The sequence below is a fragment of the Phalaenopsis equestris genome, unplaced genomic scaffold, assembly GCF_001263595.1.
Source record: "Phalaenopsis equestris unplaced genomic scaffold, ASM126359v1 Scaffold000025, whole genome shotgun sequence".
NCBI classification, from domain to species: domain Eukaryota; kingdom Viridiplantae; phylum Streptophyta; class Magnoliopsida; order Asparagales; family Orchidaceae; genus Phalaenopsis; species Phalaenopsis equestris.
In genome coordinates this window covers 975,686-993,778 of record NW_018164467.1, presented here as the reverse complement: position 1 = coordinate 993,778, position 18,093 = coordinate 975,686, and the positions used below count along the sequence as shown (strand labels likewise).

The 18,093-nt window shown below is 35.7% G+C and overlaps 2 protein-coding genes across 3 annotated transcripts in view; one reads left to right on the top strand and one right to left on the bottom strand.

The window, feature by feature from the left end:
* LOC110018578 (transcription initiation factor TFIID subunit 8-like) overlaps window positions 1–4,482 on the top strand; it is a gene marked incomplete at its 5' end in the record, with an annotated part of 4,958 nt that extends 476 nt beyond the window's left edge. Inside the window, 1 exon segment of the mRNA XM_020715926.1 lies at window positions 4,397–4,482. Coding sequence (XP_020571585.1) covers window positions 4,397–4,482 — 86 coding nt within the window.
* Window positions 4,483–8,124: 3,642 nt separating this feature from the next.
* The window catches only part of LOC110018570 (alpha-glucosidase 2), a 73,601-nt gene continuing 63,632 nt past the window's right edge, over window positions 8,125–18,093 (bottom strand). Inside the window, exons 19-22 of one of the 2 annotated variants that reach the window (XM_020715919.1) lie at window positions 13,394–13,496; window positions 13,043–13,216; window positions 8,674–8,819; window positions 8,125–8,547 (exon numbers count right to left, since the gene is read on the bottom strand). In XM_020715919.1, coding sequence (XP_020571578.1) covers window positions 8,348–8,547; window positions 8,674–8,819; window positions 13,043–13,216; window positions 13,394–13,496 — 623 coding nt within the window. In that variant the 3' untranslated portion in view covers window positions 8,125–8,347. The remainder of the gene's footprint in view (window positions 8,548–8,673; window positions 8,820–13,042; window positions 13,217–13,393; window positions 13,497–18,093) is intronic. The other variant, XR_002293364.1, reaches the window with a different exon arrangement.

Sequence of the window (18,093 nt, the reverse complement as noted above, 5' to 3'; positions counted from 1 at the left end):
GGAAAGAGTTAGGTTTAGGTTAGGGTTTGTTGGGAGAGAAGTGGGACTAGAAGTGACGAAAAGAAGAAGAGTAGTTGGATTTGATTAGGGCGGGTGTTTTAGCTGTAATATTTTGTTGTTGGGGGCGAGATTCGAATTGTGGTTAATTTTGTCAAAGGCAAAACACAGCAAGAGGCTTTGCCAGCGTCTTCTAATAGGAGTATGTGCGGGCGACAAATAAACAAATATTTAAATATTGCTTTTTGGTTTTATTTTTATATTGTTCTATCCATTTATTGTTCTTTATTTAATTATTGCTTAAAATTTTTAAAGGAAAAAATAAAATTAATTAATACATATTTTTTTCATAATTACATAACTAAGTATTTCTATCTAAAATAAGAAATTTGAAATGAATACATGTAGTAGTGGTGGAACCTGAGAGAGGAGAATTCACCTCTTAAACTGTGTAAACTCATTATTATTATATATTCGAGCTAAAACAAGCAGAACACGAGCGACAAAGAGTTATTTGGGTTCGGCTCGTTTATAATTCGAACTTAAAAAATTATTCTTGTTTGACTCGTGTACTTAACGAATGAGCCGAACATGAGCTACTTAACATGCAAATTATTCTTGTTTGACTCGTTTACTTAACGAATGCCGAACATGAGCTACTTAACGTGTTGAACACAATGTTTGCGAACAACGAGTATTTTTTGAGAGGCCCCATTTATTTTTTTTTTCTAGAAATGTTTTACGTGCATCATTGCTCAATTTTTAAATGGCTTAATGTGTGTATTTAAGCAAACACATATAAGATTTATTTTATTTTACTTTATTTTATTTGATTTTTGTGCTTCATTTATATTTCCATGGCTTATATAAGAAATTTCAAACGAATTTTTTGTTGGAAATGTTTAAGGTGTGGCATCTCTCATATGTAAAATGTATGTATTTATGCACCCACATATAAGTAGAATTTGAGTAAAACATAGTTCAGGATTGTTTAGGGACTTGAGGTTAATTTAAGTGTAATGAGGGGGTGTTTCGTACGATACTTTTAATAGAATTTAAGATTGATTTAACTTAAATCCAACCAAACACCATAAATAGGTTTGATAATTCTACCTTTAAGTTCAATTCAATTTTTTCTTGTTCTGTTTATTATCCAAATATACTCTATACACTTATTAGTTGGATTTAACGGATTTAGCAAAGGAAAAAAAAAATATTTCAAATACATTTATGTCAAGCACCTCAAATGGATTTAACTGGATTTAAATTGAACCTAACATTATTTCAGAATTAATGATATTTAGATTTAATGGATCCAGATTTATTGGATTTACTAAATCATATTTAACTTAAATCCTCCTTGCAGCCAAACACTAGTTTGGTTTTTGAACTTAAGAGTAGATTAGGCTTTATCGTAGACTTAGTTTTTGGTCTAGGTTTTATCTTAATTTAAGTTTATCCTTAGGTTTAAATTAGGTCTTCTTAGGTTACATCACATACCGAGCACATCAAACTTTAATATTTACAAATTTCACACCCCAGAATTTAATATAAGCAGTTCCACACACGAAACATTCATATAATACAAAAGACGCCTCTATAAACCTTCGCTCACCATTCCGTTTCAAAATGTGCAGGTAATCTGTCTCATGCTTGAACCTGCTTATTTTCCTTTTCCTGTGTGCAACTCTAATTTCTCTAGTGCTGCAAACCTGCAACTCTGTGTGTTTGTGTGTGTGTGTGTGTGTGAGAGAGAGAGAGAGAGAGAGGGTATTGCGATCAAGTAGAACTGAACTGCTCTCCCTGACTCTCGGTGGGATGGGAGGAAGATTAAGAGGTCGATCTATATTACTTTTCAGCTTCTTTTGCCTTCTGGCCTTTCTCTGTAGTAGGTTTTATTTTTTTTTATAGTCTTTTAATAGGGGAACGAATACGACAGTTGAATTACTTTTCTTGATTGGGATTTCATGCATGTATAATGGCATAAGGGATTGAGTGAGACAACCAGATATAGCTTCTTGTTTTTCGTGTTGAGCGTTGAATTTGATTAGAGATAGTTGCAGGGGTTGGAACCTTTGCTCTCAGTCTTTTGGTTTGCGTAAAAATCTTGATTTTATTTTCTCTGTGAGGAAGAACATGTGGGGAGTACAAAAGAAAGTAAAGGGAATGTCATTAGGGTTATTTGTCTGTTTATCACTATCTTAATGTTTGCTAGAGGATTGATACGTCATCAATAAATTCCTCATCAAACATGAATCTCGAGGTATGATATGAATCTCGAGACAATATTTTGAGCAAGAACCATTCAAGCCATGATAAAAATTCATCTAAAAGTCTGATTTCCATAAAATTACAGTGACTGACTCAATGAGGCAGCCCCAGAGATATCAAAATTAATTTAATCCGAGGTAAATCAAGCTCATATGAAGTCATTAAACCATTTTTTGGAAGCTTCTAGGACATATTTGGAAGGTGGTTTTTTCTCTTTACGGATTTTTTACGTATGAACTTCTTATGTCACTACTACTTGTTTTTCTTTCATCTGAGCGTGTGATGGAACCCCCTTTGCATCTTAAAAATCATCTTTGAAACATTTTTCACTGTGAGGACCAACTTTCACTGCAATCTCTAAAGGTCGTTAACGTAAACATCTCGGGCACAAAATGTAGTGGGGTTGCCTTCTTGCATCCTATTCAGACACAAAGTCTTTCATAAATTCTTTTAGGCTAAGGGCAAACTTTACAACAGTTTCAAATGGTCGTTCGGACATCAAGTCTTCGGGAACTGCTTCTAAATTGAGGCTTAACTTCACAAATAATACTTTCTCAGTACTCCCCCCACCATCTTAGTTTTTCTCTTCAACCAGATCAAGAAGCATATCTCTTTTATGGCCTATTACATGAGTTGATTTACAAGCTCGTGTGGAAAATGCCTCCGTTGGGGGACAAAAGATTCAAAAGCAGCAATTGACGTGTTCTCAAACATTATTCTTGAGTATAGTTGCAATCATATTTTCAAGAAAATATGGTCTATTGTGGCATGTGCCCCAGTCTAAAGAAATGTCGAGCAACTCTGACACCACATTCTAGGTTTAATTAATCCCATGAGACTTGATTCAATCGGTTCCATCATAGGTTACGGTCATCAAGTAAATGTTTTTATTAACAACCTCGAATAAGTCAAATAACCTTGGCTAATTTTCTTCGACCTCTTCTATAACAAGTTTATAGCCGTCAAGCAGAAGCTTTGACTAAAAACCTGAGATAGTTCAAACATCATCAGGGGATTTCATAAGACTTATCTGTTGCGAGTTAACACTGTTGAGCATCCCCAGTTATACAACTGGCTAGGATGGGTCTTACATACTTAATAAAATCTCTTTTTGACTCTGCTCGAACACATGCTACAGTCACCAGACATACATGCTTTGACTAACAGTTTGGGAAAAATTGAAAAATCGTAGTGGCAGACAAGATCTTCATTGGTATCCCTGAAAGTTGAGCCCAAAAAAAAAAGACTCAATGAGAAGCTACTACGCCCTTAGAAGATGAACCCAAGAGGCAAGTCTCGATGAGATGCTAGTAGTGGACAAGGTCCTCACTAAGAAAACTTCAAAAAAACAAGTGGTTAACAGGGTCTCCACTTAAAGACCTCAGATGACTATAAGCCTCAAAAGACACAAGTACATCAAAGATCTTCGAAGATTACAAGTCTCAGAAGACACAGATACATCAAAAACCTTAGAAGGCTACAAACCTCAAAATGTATGTAATTTTTTTTATATAAAATGCATGTTCTAACTTTAATTACAAAACATTTTGTATGATTGAGAAGCCACAACATCCCAAAAGAGGGTAAATTACCATTTAAAAGAAACCTCAGAAGCAATGTCCAAATTTTTATTGCATCGAGCTAGAGAAAAACATATTAATAGACATATCATTGTTATGTACAAACGCCACATGCGACAATTGAAAGACTACAAAGACCAACATATACTTATACAATGGATACAAACAATCAACTTCAAGTAGAGTCGGCATCGCTTCCTTGAAATTTCAATACTTCTGCTGATCTTCAGGGGTCCCAAATATCAACCACAAAAGCATGAAAATCTCCCCCCAAAAAGTGTGACAGGAAAACTAGCATTTCTTCATCTCTTAGGAATGCGCGACAACAATAAGCAAGAAGATCCCAAGTTAACTGCGGAGTAGGGACGAGGATAACTTTCTTGATCTCCTCGGTGCGAAAGAAAATCTCTTTAATCGCTTGCTACATAGGACGAGAACGACTTTCTCATTCATATGAATTCATTATTTAGGTGGTTGCAACATATAGATCTTCAGGACCTTCTAGGTGGCTGCAACATATAGATCTCTTCTTTTGATTTCCTATGTAGAAATGCAGTCTTCACATCGAGTTGTTCTAAGATCAGTTCGTATTGTGCTAAAAGTGCTAAGAGAACACAGATTGAAGAATGCTTAACCACTAAAGAGAACGCCTCATCATAATCAATCGCTTCTCATTGCACAAAGCCTTTTGCCAATAACTTTACCTTGTACCACACATCAGCTCCATGAGATCTTTCCTTCTTTGCATACACCCATTAGTACCTCATGGCTTTTCTTCCCGGAGAAAGCTTCACGTACCTCCAAGTATCATTGTTTCGAAGAGATTCCTTCTCTTCATCCATTTCCGCTCTATAAAGATCATAGTATGGGCTCTTCGCTGCTTATTTGTAGTGACAAGGAAGTTCTGCTTTAATGGTTGAAAGTGCAAATGCAATGTGATCCCTCAACCAAGCTGGTTTTGGGACATTGTGGCGCCTGGTTCTGCTCCTTATAATAGATTCTTGAGTAGAAACCTCATCCTTAGCATTTTCTTCCACCTCCTCCTGAGAAATATCAACATATATCTCCTGAGTTGCAACAAAATTAGATATATGAGTTAAAGTGGACGAACTCTGTAGAACAAATGGAGTCGCATCAGACTTTAACTTTTGTTACATATCTATGGTCCCAGTAGAGCTCTCCACCCACCTTGAGTTCTGATTTTTCAACAAGTTTACCTCTTCGAATGTAACATCCCTACTAATGATGACCTTTCTTTTTGACTAATAATATAGCTTGAAGCCCTTGATTTCATGTCTAAGGCCAATACGCCTTCTTTGCTTGTGATTCCAGTTTATCAATCTGCATGTGATAGTAAGACTATCATTCAAACACTCTCATATGCTCATAATATATAGAAGGATACCTTGACTACATCTCTTTTGGGGTCTTCTTCCTAATAGCTACGAAAGACAGACGGTTCACTAAGTGATAGACATATTCTATGGTCTCGAGCCAATAGATTCTATCCAACCCAGCATTGGATAGCATATACCAAAATTTCTCCACCAAAGTCCAATTCATCATCTCTGTCACCCCGTTCTGCTGTGGTACCCAAGAACAATAAAGTGTTGTTCTATCCCTGTTCTCCGACACTCTTGCAAGAACACATCCAAAGTGTATTCGCTCCCATTGTCTAATCTGATACATCAAATCTTTTTATCAGTTTAAGTATCAATCCACCTCTTCCAAATTAGGAAAATCTCTAATACTTTGCTTTTATATTTCATGGTGTACACTCAAACATACCTGGAGTAATCATCAATAAAGAGACAAAGTATATTCGCCTGCTGAATGATATTTTCTTCGTCGGGCCCCAAGCATTTGTGTGAACATACTCTAAAATACTTTTTGTATTGTGAATGATAGTCCCAAAAGATACTGCAAGTACTCACTCTTTTAATCAATCCTTTATTCACCATAGCCCAAAGTGAAGCATCTCTAAAATGAACTAGCCACATATACCATAACATAGTGACATTAAAATATATCAGCAACAATAGTCGTTCAAATAACTGTATTATTTTGAAGATTGTAAAGATTGTGATGACAAACTCCCTTCATAAAAAATATTGCTCCACGATATATCATTAGAACTCCTGCCTCAATAACTATCTTGTAGCCTTCGACTATAAAGCCCCAAAAGACAACAAATTATTCATGATATATGGAATATGTTTAACATCAGTCAACAACTTCACAGTACCATTATACATCCTGATAAATATACTCCCTACACCAATAGTACGACAAATTTTATCATTTCCCATAATCACTACAACACCATCCAGTTCATGTTACGACGTACAATAGCATCCTCGATGAGGACAAATGTAATAGATATCTTCTAAGTCCAAAATCTAAAATGAATTATCTATAAACAAATTGTGAGAAACTGCAAATAACGATACAACTTAACTTATGTCTTCACATTTTTCCACACTAATATTGGCTATCACCCAAGATGCAACTTCCTTTCTCTTCTCATTTATCTTCGAACAATCCTTCTTCCAATGATCAGTCTCTAAACAGTAAGCACACTATTTTTTCCCAAGATTGCACTCACGACACGTACCCCACTTTTGAGAAGTGTCGTCGTTGCCACCTTTCTTTGTCAAATTCTTCTTCTTCTCAAATCTTCCACATTGGGGTCTAAGTGTCCCAACCGATTCCATCTTTGTGAACTCTTTGTCCCATTGACGAAACTCATGATTAAATAGCGTCGTACTCACTTCACCATAATTCAAGATCTTCTTCCCATGAATGAATGTCTAGTGAAGTTTTCAAACTCATCCGAGAACAAATTCAATAAAAGAAGTGTCTTATCTTTTTCTCCAACCTCCTCATCCAAATTTAACGATTTGTCAACAACTTTATGAAATCATTCAAGTGCTCATCAATTTTAATCCGTCTCATCTAAAATTTATATAATCAATGCCTCATATGGGGATGGTTCTCCACGCTCTTCGTGAGATATTTGTTGTTCAACATCCTCTACAATTTTCTTGCAGCATTCTCCATCATCACCCCATATTTCTTCTCTTGGGTCAAGTAATTTCAGATCAAGCCACAAGCACTCTTGTTAATCTTCAATCACTCTCTCTCTGACATCTCTTAAGGACATTTCTCGTTATCTATGACTTCCTTCAGATTCAAAGAGCACGGCACATTCATTACATCACATCACCACATGCAAAAGTTCATTTTGCGGTCACATTTCGTCACATCAATTTTGACAGGATGCAAAAACACCTAATAAATCAACTTTGCACCATCATAACGGAAGTTAAATAACTTGACATGCTATTTCTTCATAACTTTCACAATTGGACATATTCTACATATTTGACAATATTGGAACAACGTGATTCAAAGGCTCTTTGCCCTAATTCACAAAATAACAATCAAATCAAAAAGCCTTTTGACAGCCCTAATTCCCAATCGATTTTCAAAATGAATACAGTAAGCTATCATATACCCAAAAAATTATCCAACGACTTCAGAATCTTTTTCCTGTACTCAACTGCAATGTGGCAGTTTAACAAAAAATAATGGTTTAATGAGACTTACGAATGGACATCAAAACCAAAAGTTGGGATAAAATTAAAGATGATGATAATGATAGAATATATCAGAAGCTATGGATGCAACCATATATCTAAGATATACCAAAAGCTTATAATATTAAAATATACAATACATGACACAAAATAAAGCGCGTGTTTGACAGACACCAGACAACGTAAAACAAAATACCAGCATATCCAAATCACCACACAAATTAAATGTATTCTATCTAGTATATTCGCGTACAGATACATGTATATATCACGTATAGGTAAAAAAGCAAGCCAGGGCCCGCTAATGGAAAAAAATATTGCATTCGAAGTTTGGACTCAATCTACGTCAGGACAAAGGCTCCACTCCGTCTGGTGTATTGCGTCCGTTCTCTCCATCCGATGTATTGCGTCCGTTATCCGTACATAGCTTTGCATCCGGACTCCGGATGTGATATTTTTTTTCCCAATAATGCCCTCAAATTTCATTAGAAAATTCACATACATACACTCGATTCCTATGTACTTACATATCTAACTAAACGTCAATTTTTACAAGCATGCCACCTTAACTATGCATTTCAATTTTAAAATTTTAATTGGTGGTATTTTTGATGTGATGTGAAATATTTGGGTGGTAAAAATATAAATGAAATATTTGGGTGGTAAAAATAAAAAATATAAAAAGTAAAGTTTAGGTGTTGGGTATGTAAATACATAGATTTGAGTGGTAGGTATAAATCCCCCTCTTCCATTTAATAATCAAAGAGAAAACTTTAACGGTACACGAAAGCAATTCCTTTGCTTAATCGTCATAAAAGAGGAGAGTAAAAATTACTAAAGCTGAGGATAAAGCCCCTTTCAAATGACATGGCCATTCTTAATTCCAGAAAGAAACACTTCTCAGAGTTCAGGGATCCCTTTCACCTCATATTGGTGAGAAATTGCCAAAGGAGTCTCCTTTGAAACAGGCCTTTCTTCAGACCACAGCTCTAAATTAACTGTTCCAGCCCCCCAATAAATCAGGCATTTACTTACCTGCCTTACGTCAAATCTGTTAATCAGCCCCAGACCAGCGCATTTGTCAACCAGCATCCATTCACCTGTAGTTAAAAGAAAAAAAAAATTAGCTCAACGAATAAAAGTATATTAAAGCCGCAACTCCAGTGAACAAAGAGCAAAGAGAGAGAGAATTAGGGTCTGAAGGTTAGAGAGTGCAAGGGCATCACCATTAGGGCGGATATCTCCCTCCAACATTGTTTCTCCTGCTTCAGGTTCAATTACATGCTTCGAACCGTCAATTGATTTGAACATGACAAACACTTCCGTTGGGTGTAGAAGGGTAAAAGTTGGGTGCACTCGCAAGCAAACCAGCCTTCAAATCCAAGTAAATATAACGTCAGTTAGTGATATCACTACAGAACAAGACACACAAACTAAATGAAGATGATCTCAAACCTAAGAAGAAAATTTACATGATTTTGTGAGATTCACTTATGTCTATGGCCAACACAAAAATCAAATATTACACTAAGATTTAAAATATATATATATATATATGAAGAGAGATTACATTTCACATGACTAGAGATAAAAACAGCACTTTGTGTATTAACAATTGAGAGGGAGCATGCTAGAGATTCGAAATAAGTTGTGCATGTTAGCAGCTAAATAAATGTGATATTGAGTTAGTGGCCTAGGCTTGGTAGATTGTTATGGAGACTTTTATAGTCTTGTTTTTTCATAAATAATCTCTGTTTGAATACATTAGGAATGAATAGAAAAAAAAAAACAGGCAAGTCTTCCAGAATATATAATTTCAGCGATGACATCAAAACAATGTCAGTTAGTGATATCCCCCAAAAATTTCTGTAGTTGCCAGTGAACTACAAGCCTCCATTTATAGTGATTCCAGTGATGACATCAAAACAATGTTGCTAGTGTTTAACCTTCCCACAACCATCATCTTTTATCTGCAAGGTCCAATAAACAATGCCCAAAACCCATTAGCACATTCTTCATAGATCCTAAAAGTGTGTCCTATCAATACTCTGCCCAGTTCCACTAGTGCTACGTCCCTGTTGTAATCCACAAGAATTTTCCCAAGCTCGTGCAAATCCCTCTTTAAAGCCTCGCCCCATTCTTGTTCGTAGATCCTCAAACTTCATCTCCACCAACTCCAGCAAACCGGTACCGCTATCTATTAAATTAAGAAAATACTGTCAAGATCTTATCTAGTTGATATGTTCATCTCCAATTTCAATCCGTTGGCGGCCCTTCCAGTTCACTTTTTGTTGATTTCATTATTGCCAACCTTCCTGTGGATAACATCACTATTCAGTGTGGTTGGCAACGTCAGTACAGACATATCTTAAAGCAAACACAATTTTCTACTAGTCATTCCCATCCTATAATCAAGATTGCATAAGATCACGTAAGACCTCCAATATTCCTTCTTGCACTCCACTCTGTGGGCTCAAGAGCCAGATTCTGTCTCCTTTTATGTAAGATCAAGCTTATGCAACACCATACACAAGTTGTTTGACCATGTCTGTTGATGCTATGTCTTATCTCTTATCCTTTGGCTCCCATGCATCTTCAATTTGCCTGACTTTCACGCCGATCGTAATCTAAATCTTCTCACCTGCTTAACCTACAATTTAAAATAAATTGTTTTTCTTTTACATTGGTTTTCTGTGTTAAAAATAAAATAAATATAATACCACGTTACGGTTATTAAGTATTTAATAGGTTGTTATGGAGTATTTGGCGGCTTTTTAATTTTTTTCTTTTTTTCCAAATAACTTCTACTTAGAAACTTACGAATAAATGAAAGAAAATGTCTGATCAATTTCTTATTCCCGTCTCTTTATCTCCACCACCCAAATTCAACAGTTGGTGGAGAACTTGAATTCAGAGTTTATTGTGATCCTAACAATGGGATCATAATTGAAACACAAGCACTTATTGTGAAGATGATCCAAAAACCGAAAAACCAAAAATTTCACAAATCAAATTTGATATTCGGATGGTAATTTAAAACCTAAACAAATCATCCCAAAAAAAATATTGTTCGGTTTGATTTTTCGGTTATAACTAAATAATGCACACCTCTACCATTTGGTGATTTTACTCATCCTGTCTTGCTGTCAAAGTTTCTTTAGATTCTCCCACCACAATAGTGTGCTCCTCTCAAGTTTGATGGTTGCCAATTTGACTTCCTTCTCCAAAGGAATCTCCTCGTACTTACAAGTTTATTCCACTGTTGCCCTCTCAATGAATTCATCTGGACCTAGAAGCCCAAAATTCAGTAAGTCAAACTTCACGCCAAAATCATTTATCCTCCTTTGGTATTCAATGCCAAATTGTCAAGGCATTTGTTCTTCATTGCTAGAAACTTTTTGGTGGAAGGTTTGACTGCCTCCTCTTGATTCGACGAGTCACCATTATTAAAATTTTGGGTGATATTTCTGGTTTGTCTCCTCTCAAATGGGCAAACTTTTGTTACAGTTAGATCGTCTTCATGTGCATATCTCCCATTGTAAGATCTTCGGCATGATGTGTCACTTTTTCCCAATTAGGGTTTCAGCTAACAAAGAGTAGATAATTTAAGTTTAGCATTAGGGGTGGAGGGTGTATGGATGATTTTTGGTGGAGGTTTTAGATTATGTTATGTGGATTTTAAGTTAAGAGAGAAAAAAATCCCTAGAGATCTAAGATTTGTTGGGTTTTAATACCAAATAATGCCGTTCTAAAGTACCTATAATGTGTTTTAAGCATCAAGGTGTTTTTTGGGAAAGTGGCAAATAGTCAATAATCAAGGATTAAAGAAAAAAGGGGAGTTGGAGAGGGAAAACATCTTTCCTGCTGCTGTCCAAGCCGAAATCAGCAGGGAAAACAGCATGAAAACAATAATGTGTTTTAAGCATCAAGGTGATTTTTGGGAAAGTGGCAAATAGTCAATAATTAAGGATTAAAGAAAAAAGGGGAGTGGGAGAGCGAAAACATCTTTCCTGCGCTGTCCAAGCCGAAATCAGCAGGGAAAACAGCATGAAAACAATAATGTGTTTTAAGCATCAAGGTGATTTTTGGGAAAGTGGCAAATAGTCAATAATTAAGGATTAAAGAAAAAAGGGGAGTTGGAGAGCGAAAACATCATTCCTGCGCTGTCCAAGCCGAAATCAGCAGGGAAAACAGCATGAAAACAATATTGGTGAGGTACGATTGTCGAGGAGAATCCACCACTTATTCCTAAACAGGCTACAAATACACCACATGTAAAAAGTTGATGAGACTACACTCCATAGGACAGAAAATCAGATAATGCAATATCAAAATACCAAAAATAGAAGCAAAAGTCCTAATACCAAGAATTAACAACATATTCATATGCACAAAAGCAAAATTAACCCTAATAATAATCTAAAAAAGGTAAATGTGATCTCCTAGGGGAGTCAGGCCAGCCCATGAGAGTGGGATAGCATAAACATCTCTTCTGAACCACATCTTAATTTGCTTGAAAGTGAGCATCAGAGTGGGATCATGAGCAAGAGCAGCAACGGGTGTGGAAGCAGGAACAGGTTAGAGGCGTGAGCGAAATTGGAATTTAAAGCGGGATCGGTACGAGGATGTCCACTTCATTTGGTTGGTTTCGTTATATGAATTTCAGATTTCGATTTAATTAGGCTTAACCAATTTGTGAACTGATACATCCAAACTGGTGGATTACACACTACTTTAATTTTTTTGGAAAATGAAGGAATAATATCTGGATAATGTCTCATCTAAAATGCCTTCTGAATTTGATTTGGAGATGTCAAGGAATGAAATTTTAGAGCTCACAAGCTCTCTGATAGAATTAAATTTAGTAAAGGCTAATGTGACTGACATAAAATGTGCTAATCTAGTTCACTTCAACTCAACTTGGTATATTCTATATTTTGGATATAGCTTTCTTAGAATGTCTAGTCAACAGCTAATGATGTACATCCATCATCTCATTCATTAGGCATGAATCTTAAAGATTGCATGATGACATGCTGACCTTCATTGATGTAGAGATAAATAAGTCATTTACCATCCTCAATTGCATTCTAAAGCGATTATGAGTACCCCAATGACCATTAGATCATCATTCGAATGATGAATAACCCAAAGAATGTTAATTAACTACATCAACAAATACCTTGCCGACTTGCTTATCAAGGAAAATTGTCAAAATTGTGGGCATCAGAATATATTCAGGTAATCCTATACTGACCCAAACTCACTAAAAAACAGAGGTTGGGGATCATACTTTAACGATTCAGGATTATCTCTTCTTGAGGTCCTATAGATGCATTCGTTAGAAGACCCCATTCTAACTCATACAAATGAGGGGCCTCCCAAGTTTACCCGAGGGTAATACCTGCCTTTATCTTTGACTAATTATGCGTAGAAGACTGATAGAGCGAGCGGCAAGAAGCCTCATTGGAAGTCTCTAATCAGAGACAACCACAAGTTAGCATCTGGGAATGGGTGGTTGGACGTTGAGTTGATGGTCCTAAATTCTGAACAATCATTGGATTAAAAGAATGCCATGTTTAATCTATAACAAACCTTGAGAATCCACCCGAACCAGCTCCCACAGTGTGTGCTATAATGCCACTATAAATGCAAAGAACCTGCGGATTATCTTTGGGAATGAATATATGGCGTTCAAGCACTAATCCACCACCAATATCTCCTTCTAGAGAAAGAGCTTCCTCTTCACCAGATTGCTCAAGATTCCTCCTGTTCAGTTTACTATGTTCAGACTTCAGAAAGGACAATAAAAAATAAAAAAATAGAAAATGCGGATTTGCATAGTTGTGGAAATATTGATCGTATACTTCACCATATTATATCCTTTTACTCAAAAAACTACATCAATGGCATACCTAATGAGAGTTGATGAGTATGCAACCTTACCCAGTTACTTTGTATTCCTCAGAGCATCCAGCACATCGGTATTCAACACCACTATACTCCTCGTATCCACCAACTTCAACCCTACTGTGAAGCCACTGGGTCGCTGAAACAGGAGTGCTACGTGATTAAAATTGCAATGACAGATTCTAGGATAAATGAGAGTATACATCTAATATTTTATCAGTAAAATTTACTCTCTCCATTTACAAATCAACAGACCTGTGTTTGAATTTCTATGAAATGCAAGATTGTCAAAATTTTACTTTTCTACAAATTTACTCAAAATTTAGCATGTGGCATATCATGCAGCCTATCTTAGCCTAAGAAAATTGTAAAACGAACATATATGATGTTTAATAGATCCACCAATCATCAATTGGGATACAAGCGAATGATGCATCATTTAAATAACATAACACACAATTTTGATCTTGGGTAGAATCCCAAAAACACGCGAGCACGTACACTCCATATAATTTGTCAATCATTTGAGTAAATTGGCTCAATGTCTTTTTCCTTTGCTTTCATTCTAATAAATAAGTCTTACAATCTATTTTAGGTAGCCTAATAATACATAAGAATGTGTAAATCTATTTTAGGTTACTTAATAATCCATATCCATAATCTAAATATTCAACTATAAGGAAAGAATATGTACAATTAAAATAAGGAAATTAATGCAGTCGTTTAAAGAAGGGAACTCTTAATTATACTCGATTTCAATTATTTTTGATTAATATCCCCCTTCAAATTGATGTTGACCGGGAACTCTTAATTATACTCGATTTCAATTATTTTTTATTAATATCCCCTTTCAAATTGATGTTGACTGATCAAGAAACATCAATTTATCAACAACTGATGACAATGCTAAGAAAGAGTCTTAGTAAATATATCAGTCGTTTGAAGATCTGAAGAGATATGAAGAAGAGAGATAACACGATTATCATAGGCTTCTCGAATAGAATGACAGTCCACTTCAATGTGTTTCGTGAGCTCATGAAAGACAGGATTAGCAGTAATATGGATAACACTAGTATTATCTGCATAAATAGGAGCAGACTCAAGTTGAGGCAAACCAAGCTCAGCCAACAAACCCCGAAGCCAAATAATCTCATAACAAGCAGAGAATATAACTCGATATTTAGACTCAGCTAAATGAAGATGTGAAGATGTGCAGATGTCGCAGATGTCTGCATAAATTGACTAACTTGTTGTACAACAAATAAAATATCAAGACGTGTGCTAGATAATTGAGACTACCAACAAGTTGTCGATATAGAGATAAATTAAATAGAAAGCCACAATCATTTGATTCACATTTAACGTTCACTTCCAAAGGAGTATCAACATGACGACCTTCTTGGAGCCCAGCCAAAGCAATGAGTTCCTTATTATAGTTATGCTGGTAAAGAAAATTATCAGTGAGAGAAGAGTGAACCTCAAGATCTAAAAAATAAATTAAATACCCTAAATCTTTCATATGAAAAGAACCCTGAAGACACTTCTGTAACCGTGACATCAATTGAGTATTAGATTCTGTGATAACAATATCATCAACATAGACAAATAACAATACAATTCCCTTGTCATTCTTGTAAATAAATAATAAAGAATCATACTAACTTTGAATAAAAGAGAAGCTAAGAAAAGTATTGCGAAACTTTTCAATCAGACCCATGGAGCCTGTTTCAAACCGTATAGAGATCGTTTAAGCTTACAAACATCATTTGAGGGTGTAGAAAACAAGTCTGGAGTCATGTAGATATCTTCCTTAAAGTCCCCATGCAAAAATGCATTCTTAACATCCATCTGTTGTAAGGACTAGCTTTTAGATGCAAAAATAAATAGAATAAGTTACCACATGTGCAAAGGTCTCTTCATAATAAATCTCATATTCCTGTCGTTTGCCAAGAGATTCCAATCTTGTCTTATATCTGTCAAGGGAGCCATCAAATCGGAGCCTAAGAGAATAAACTCATTTACAACCAATGGGTTTAACACCTGCATGATATGAAACAATATCCCATATGTGATTTTCTTGAAGTGCCTTAAGTTCCTCTCGCATGGCTTTTATCCAACAAGTTTGTTTAACAGCCTAAGAATAAGATGTAGGAGATGTAGTATTAATTAAAATTACAAAATAACCATATTTATTCGGAGGACAAATGTGCCGAGTCGATCGTCAAAGAATCATTAGAGCATGTTCAGAAGCAAGGTCGAAAAGGACTGGAGATGAAGGGATCAGGCGTCGCGTGTAGATAAGGTTAGACTTGAATCATTATTAAAAGAAGAATTATTAAAGTGAGGAAGTATAACAGGGTCAGATGTCGAAAGATGATGCTGAAAATAGAATTCATGTTCAAAGAAAATCACCTCGCGAGGATACGCCGTCGATTATTAATTGAATGATAACACAAAAGCTTTATGATTGGGACTGTAACCCATGAAGGTACATCGAACAGACTGGGCTGCCAACTTATGACATTCATGGGCACGTAAATGAATAAAACAAACACACCCGAAAGTATGTAGCATATGATAATTAGGACGTTTACCAAAAATTTGATAGTAGGGAGATTCAAATTGAAATCGGCTAGAATTAAGAGTTTCTTTTCAAAAACTTCTTAAATTCAAATTCTCATGCTGCATAATTCTTTTCCGTAAATTTGGTACTAAGATTTCACATGTTTTCTCAGATATCCTAACAGAATTGTCACTCACAAGTTGATTACCAAAAAAGTGGTTAATCGAAAATAATCAACCGAAAACTAAAGAAAACCAAGAACCAACAATTTCAATGATAAAAGGAAAACTATAGATTCAAAAGCAAGAGATTTGTCAATCCTTGAGTAAGGAAAAGAAGAGCGTGCACTGCCTTGAATTTGATTTGAAACTGAAGGAGAGGAAACACAACTGTAGGAAGAGATCTTCTAGTCGGCTGGACAAAGGTTCCAGCGATCAGATTATATATGTTGGAAGAAATCTCCTTTAATGCTTCCGATGAAATTTGAAAACTCAAGCTGATGCTGCACAAGAGATCTGTTGAAGCGAAAACCCCGCAGATGCAATAAACAGGATGCAAGCGGAAGCTGGAACCAGATGCGGGAGACGGGACCAGGTAGAAGCAAGAACCAGCAGAAGTAGACAAAAGAATTCCCGCCTAGAGACGAGATTAGTGAGGGGAAGCCGAAGACTAAGCCAACGATTTTCAAGCCGTGTCGAATCCGAAGCCAATGATATAAGGTTTGTCGAAGCCAAAACTGACGATCTAGAAAGGAGTGCTAAATCCGAAGACTAAGCCGAAGTGGAGGATTTCAACGCTAAAATAAGATCTAAGGTTTGCTCCCTGGCTTCGATACCATATCAATCTTTTGAGTAAATTGGCTCCATGCCTTTTTCCTTTGCTTTCATTCCAATAAATTATAGTCTGTACAATCTATTTTAAGCAGCCTAACAATATATAATAATATGTACAATCTATTTTAGGTAACTTATTAATACATATTCGTAAACTAAATATTTAGCTATAAAGAAAGAATATGTACAAGTAAAATAAGAAATTTAATGCAGTCATTTAAAGATGAAAACTCTTAATTCTGTCTGATTTCAATTATTCTTGATTGATATAATCCTTATAAGCAATACATATGCATCACCAATGAGGTTTTAACATTGAAGAACTTTGGTCAAGGAACACCATTTCTGCTGGTTTTGTTTGAGCATTTAAGATCATTAAATTAACCAAAAATAAAGATTGCAGAAGGGGTAGAAACCGGAAGTTCAATCTGTTTATCGGTTTTGACATATTTAATAATTATTAATATATAAAATATTATGTAGGTTTTCTTAAAATGGAAAAAGACTATATTAGGAAGATATATTTAGTGTATAATTATCCGCCTATTTCTAGAGCATCTTTATAAGTTGACAAAACACCACGCCCACCAAAAAAAAAAGACCTCTCAACAACATATCAGAGAAGGAAAAAGTCAGCTACCCACTTGATTGGTCCCCCTATCCCTTGGAAGCTCTTGCTATCATGAAGTATGCATGCCCTAGCCCACCTCCCATACCTTCTATATGTAATCACTCTTTCACACCTTGTTATCAAGCCAATATGAGTGCTTGCATTCCAGACTAAACCCATGTGTACCTACAAGCTCGCCTTGTCCACTCATTATCACACCCATTTGCTTTTCAACATCCCACTAAACACAAGAAATTGCTTCCACCCAACTATCACACGTCACATCTTGTTACAACCATACCTCACATCGTGCGTTAATGCATCACTCTCGATTTAGTCGCTTATTCAACTGCCAATGAATGCTCATATAGTATGCTAACTCCCTCTCAACCCTTGTAAGACTAAATTCTCATAGCGACCTACTTTTGACGACAATTCTATCTTCACCTACTCTCACGATGTTTAGCACATTGGCTTCATTTGTTGTTTGTTCATAATTTACCTCTGTCATTTTCCTCATGATCTGCAATCTCGAATATGTATTATTCTCTCTACTCGGTGTTTGTCTTAATTGGCATCACGACCTTTCAATTCATCTACATTAAAGGGCTATTTGGTCGGTAGCATTACTTTTCCAAGACTTCTAAGATTTCAAGTGTTTTGGTCGAATGAATTTATAAATACAATATAAAATATAAATCAATGTAGAATTCATTTCTAAATTCATTTT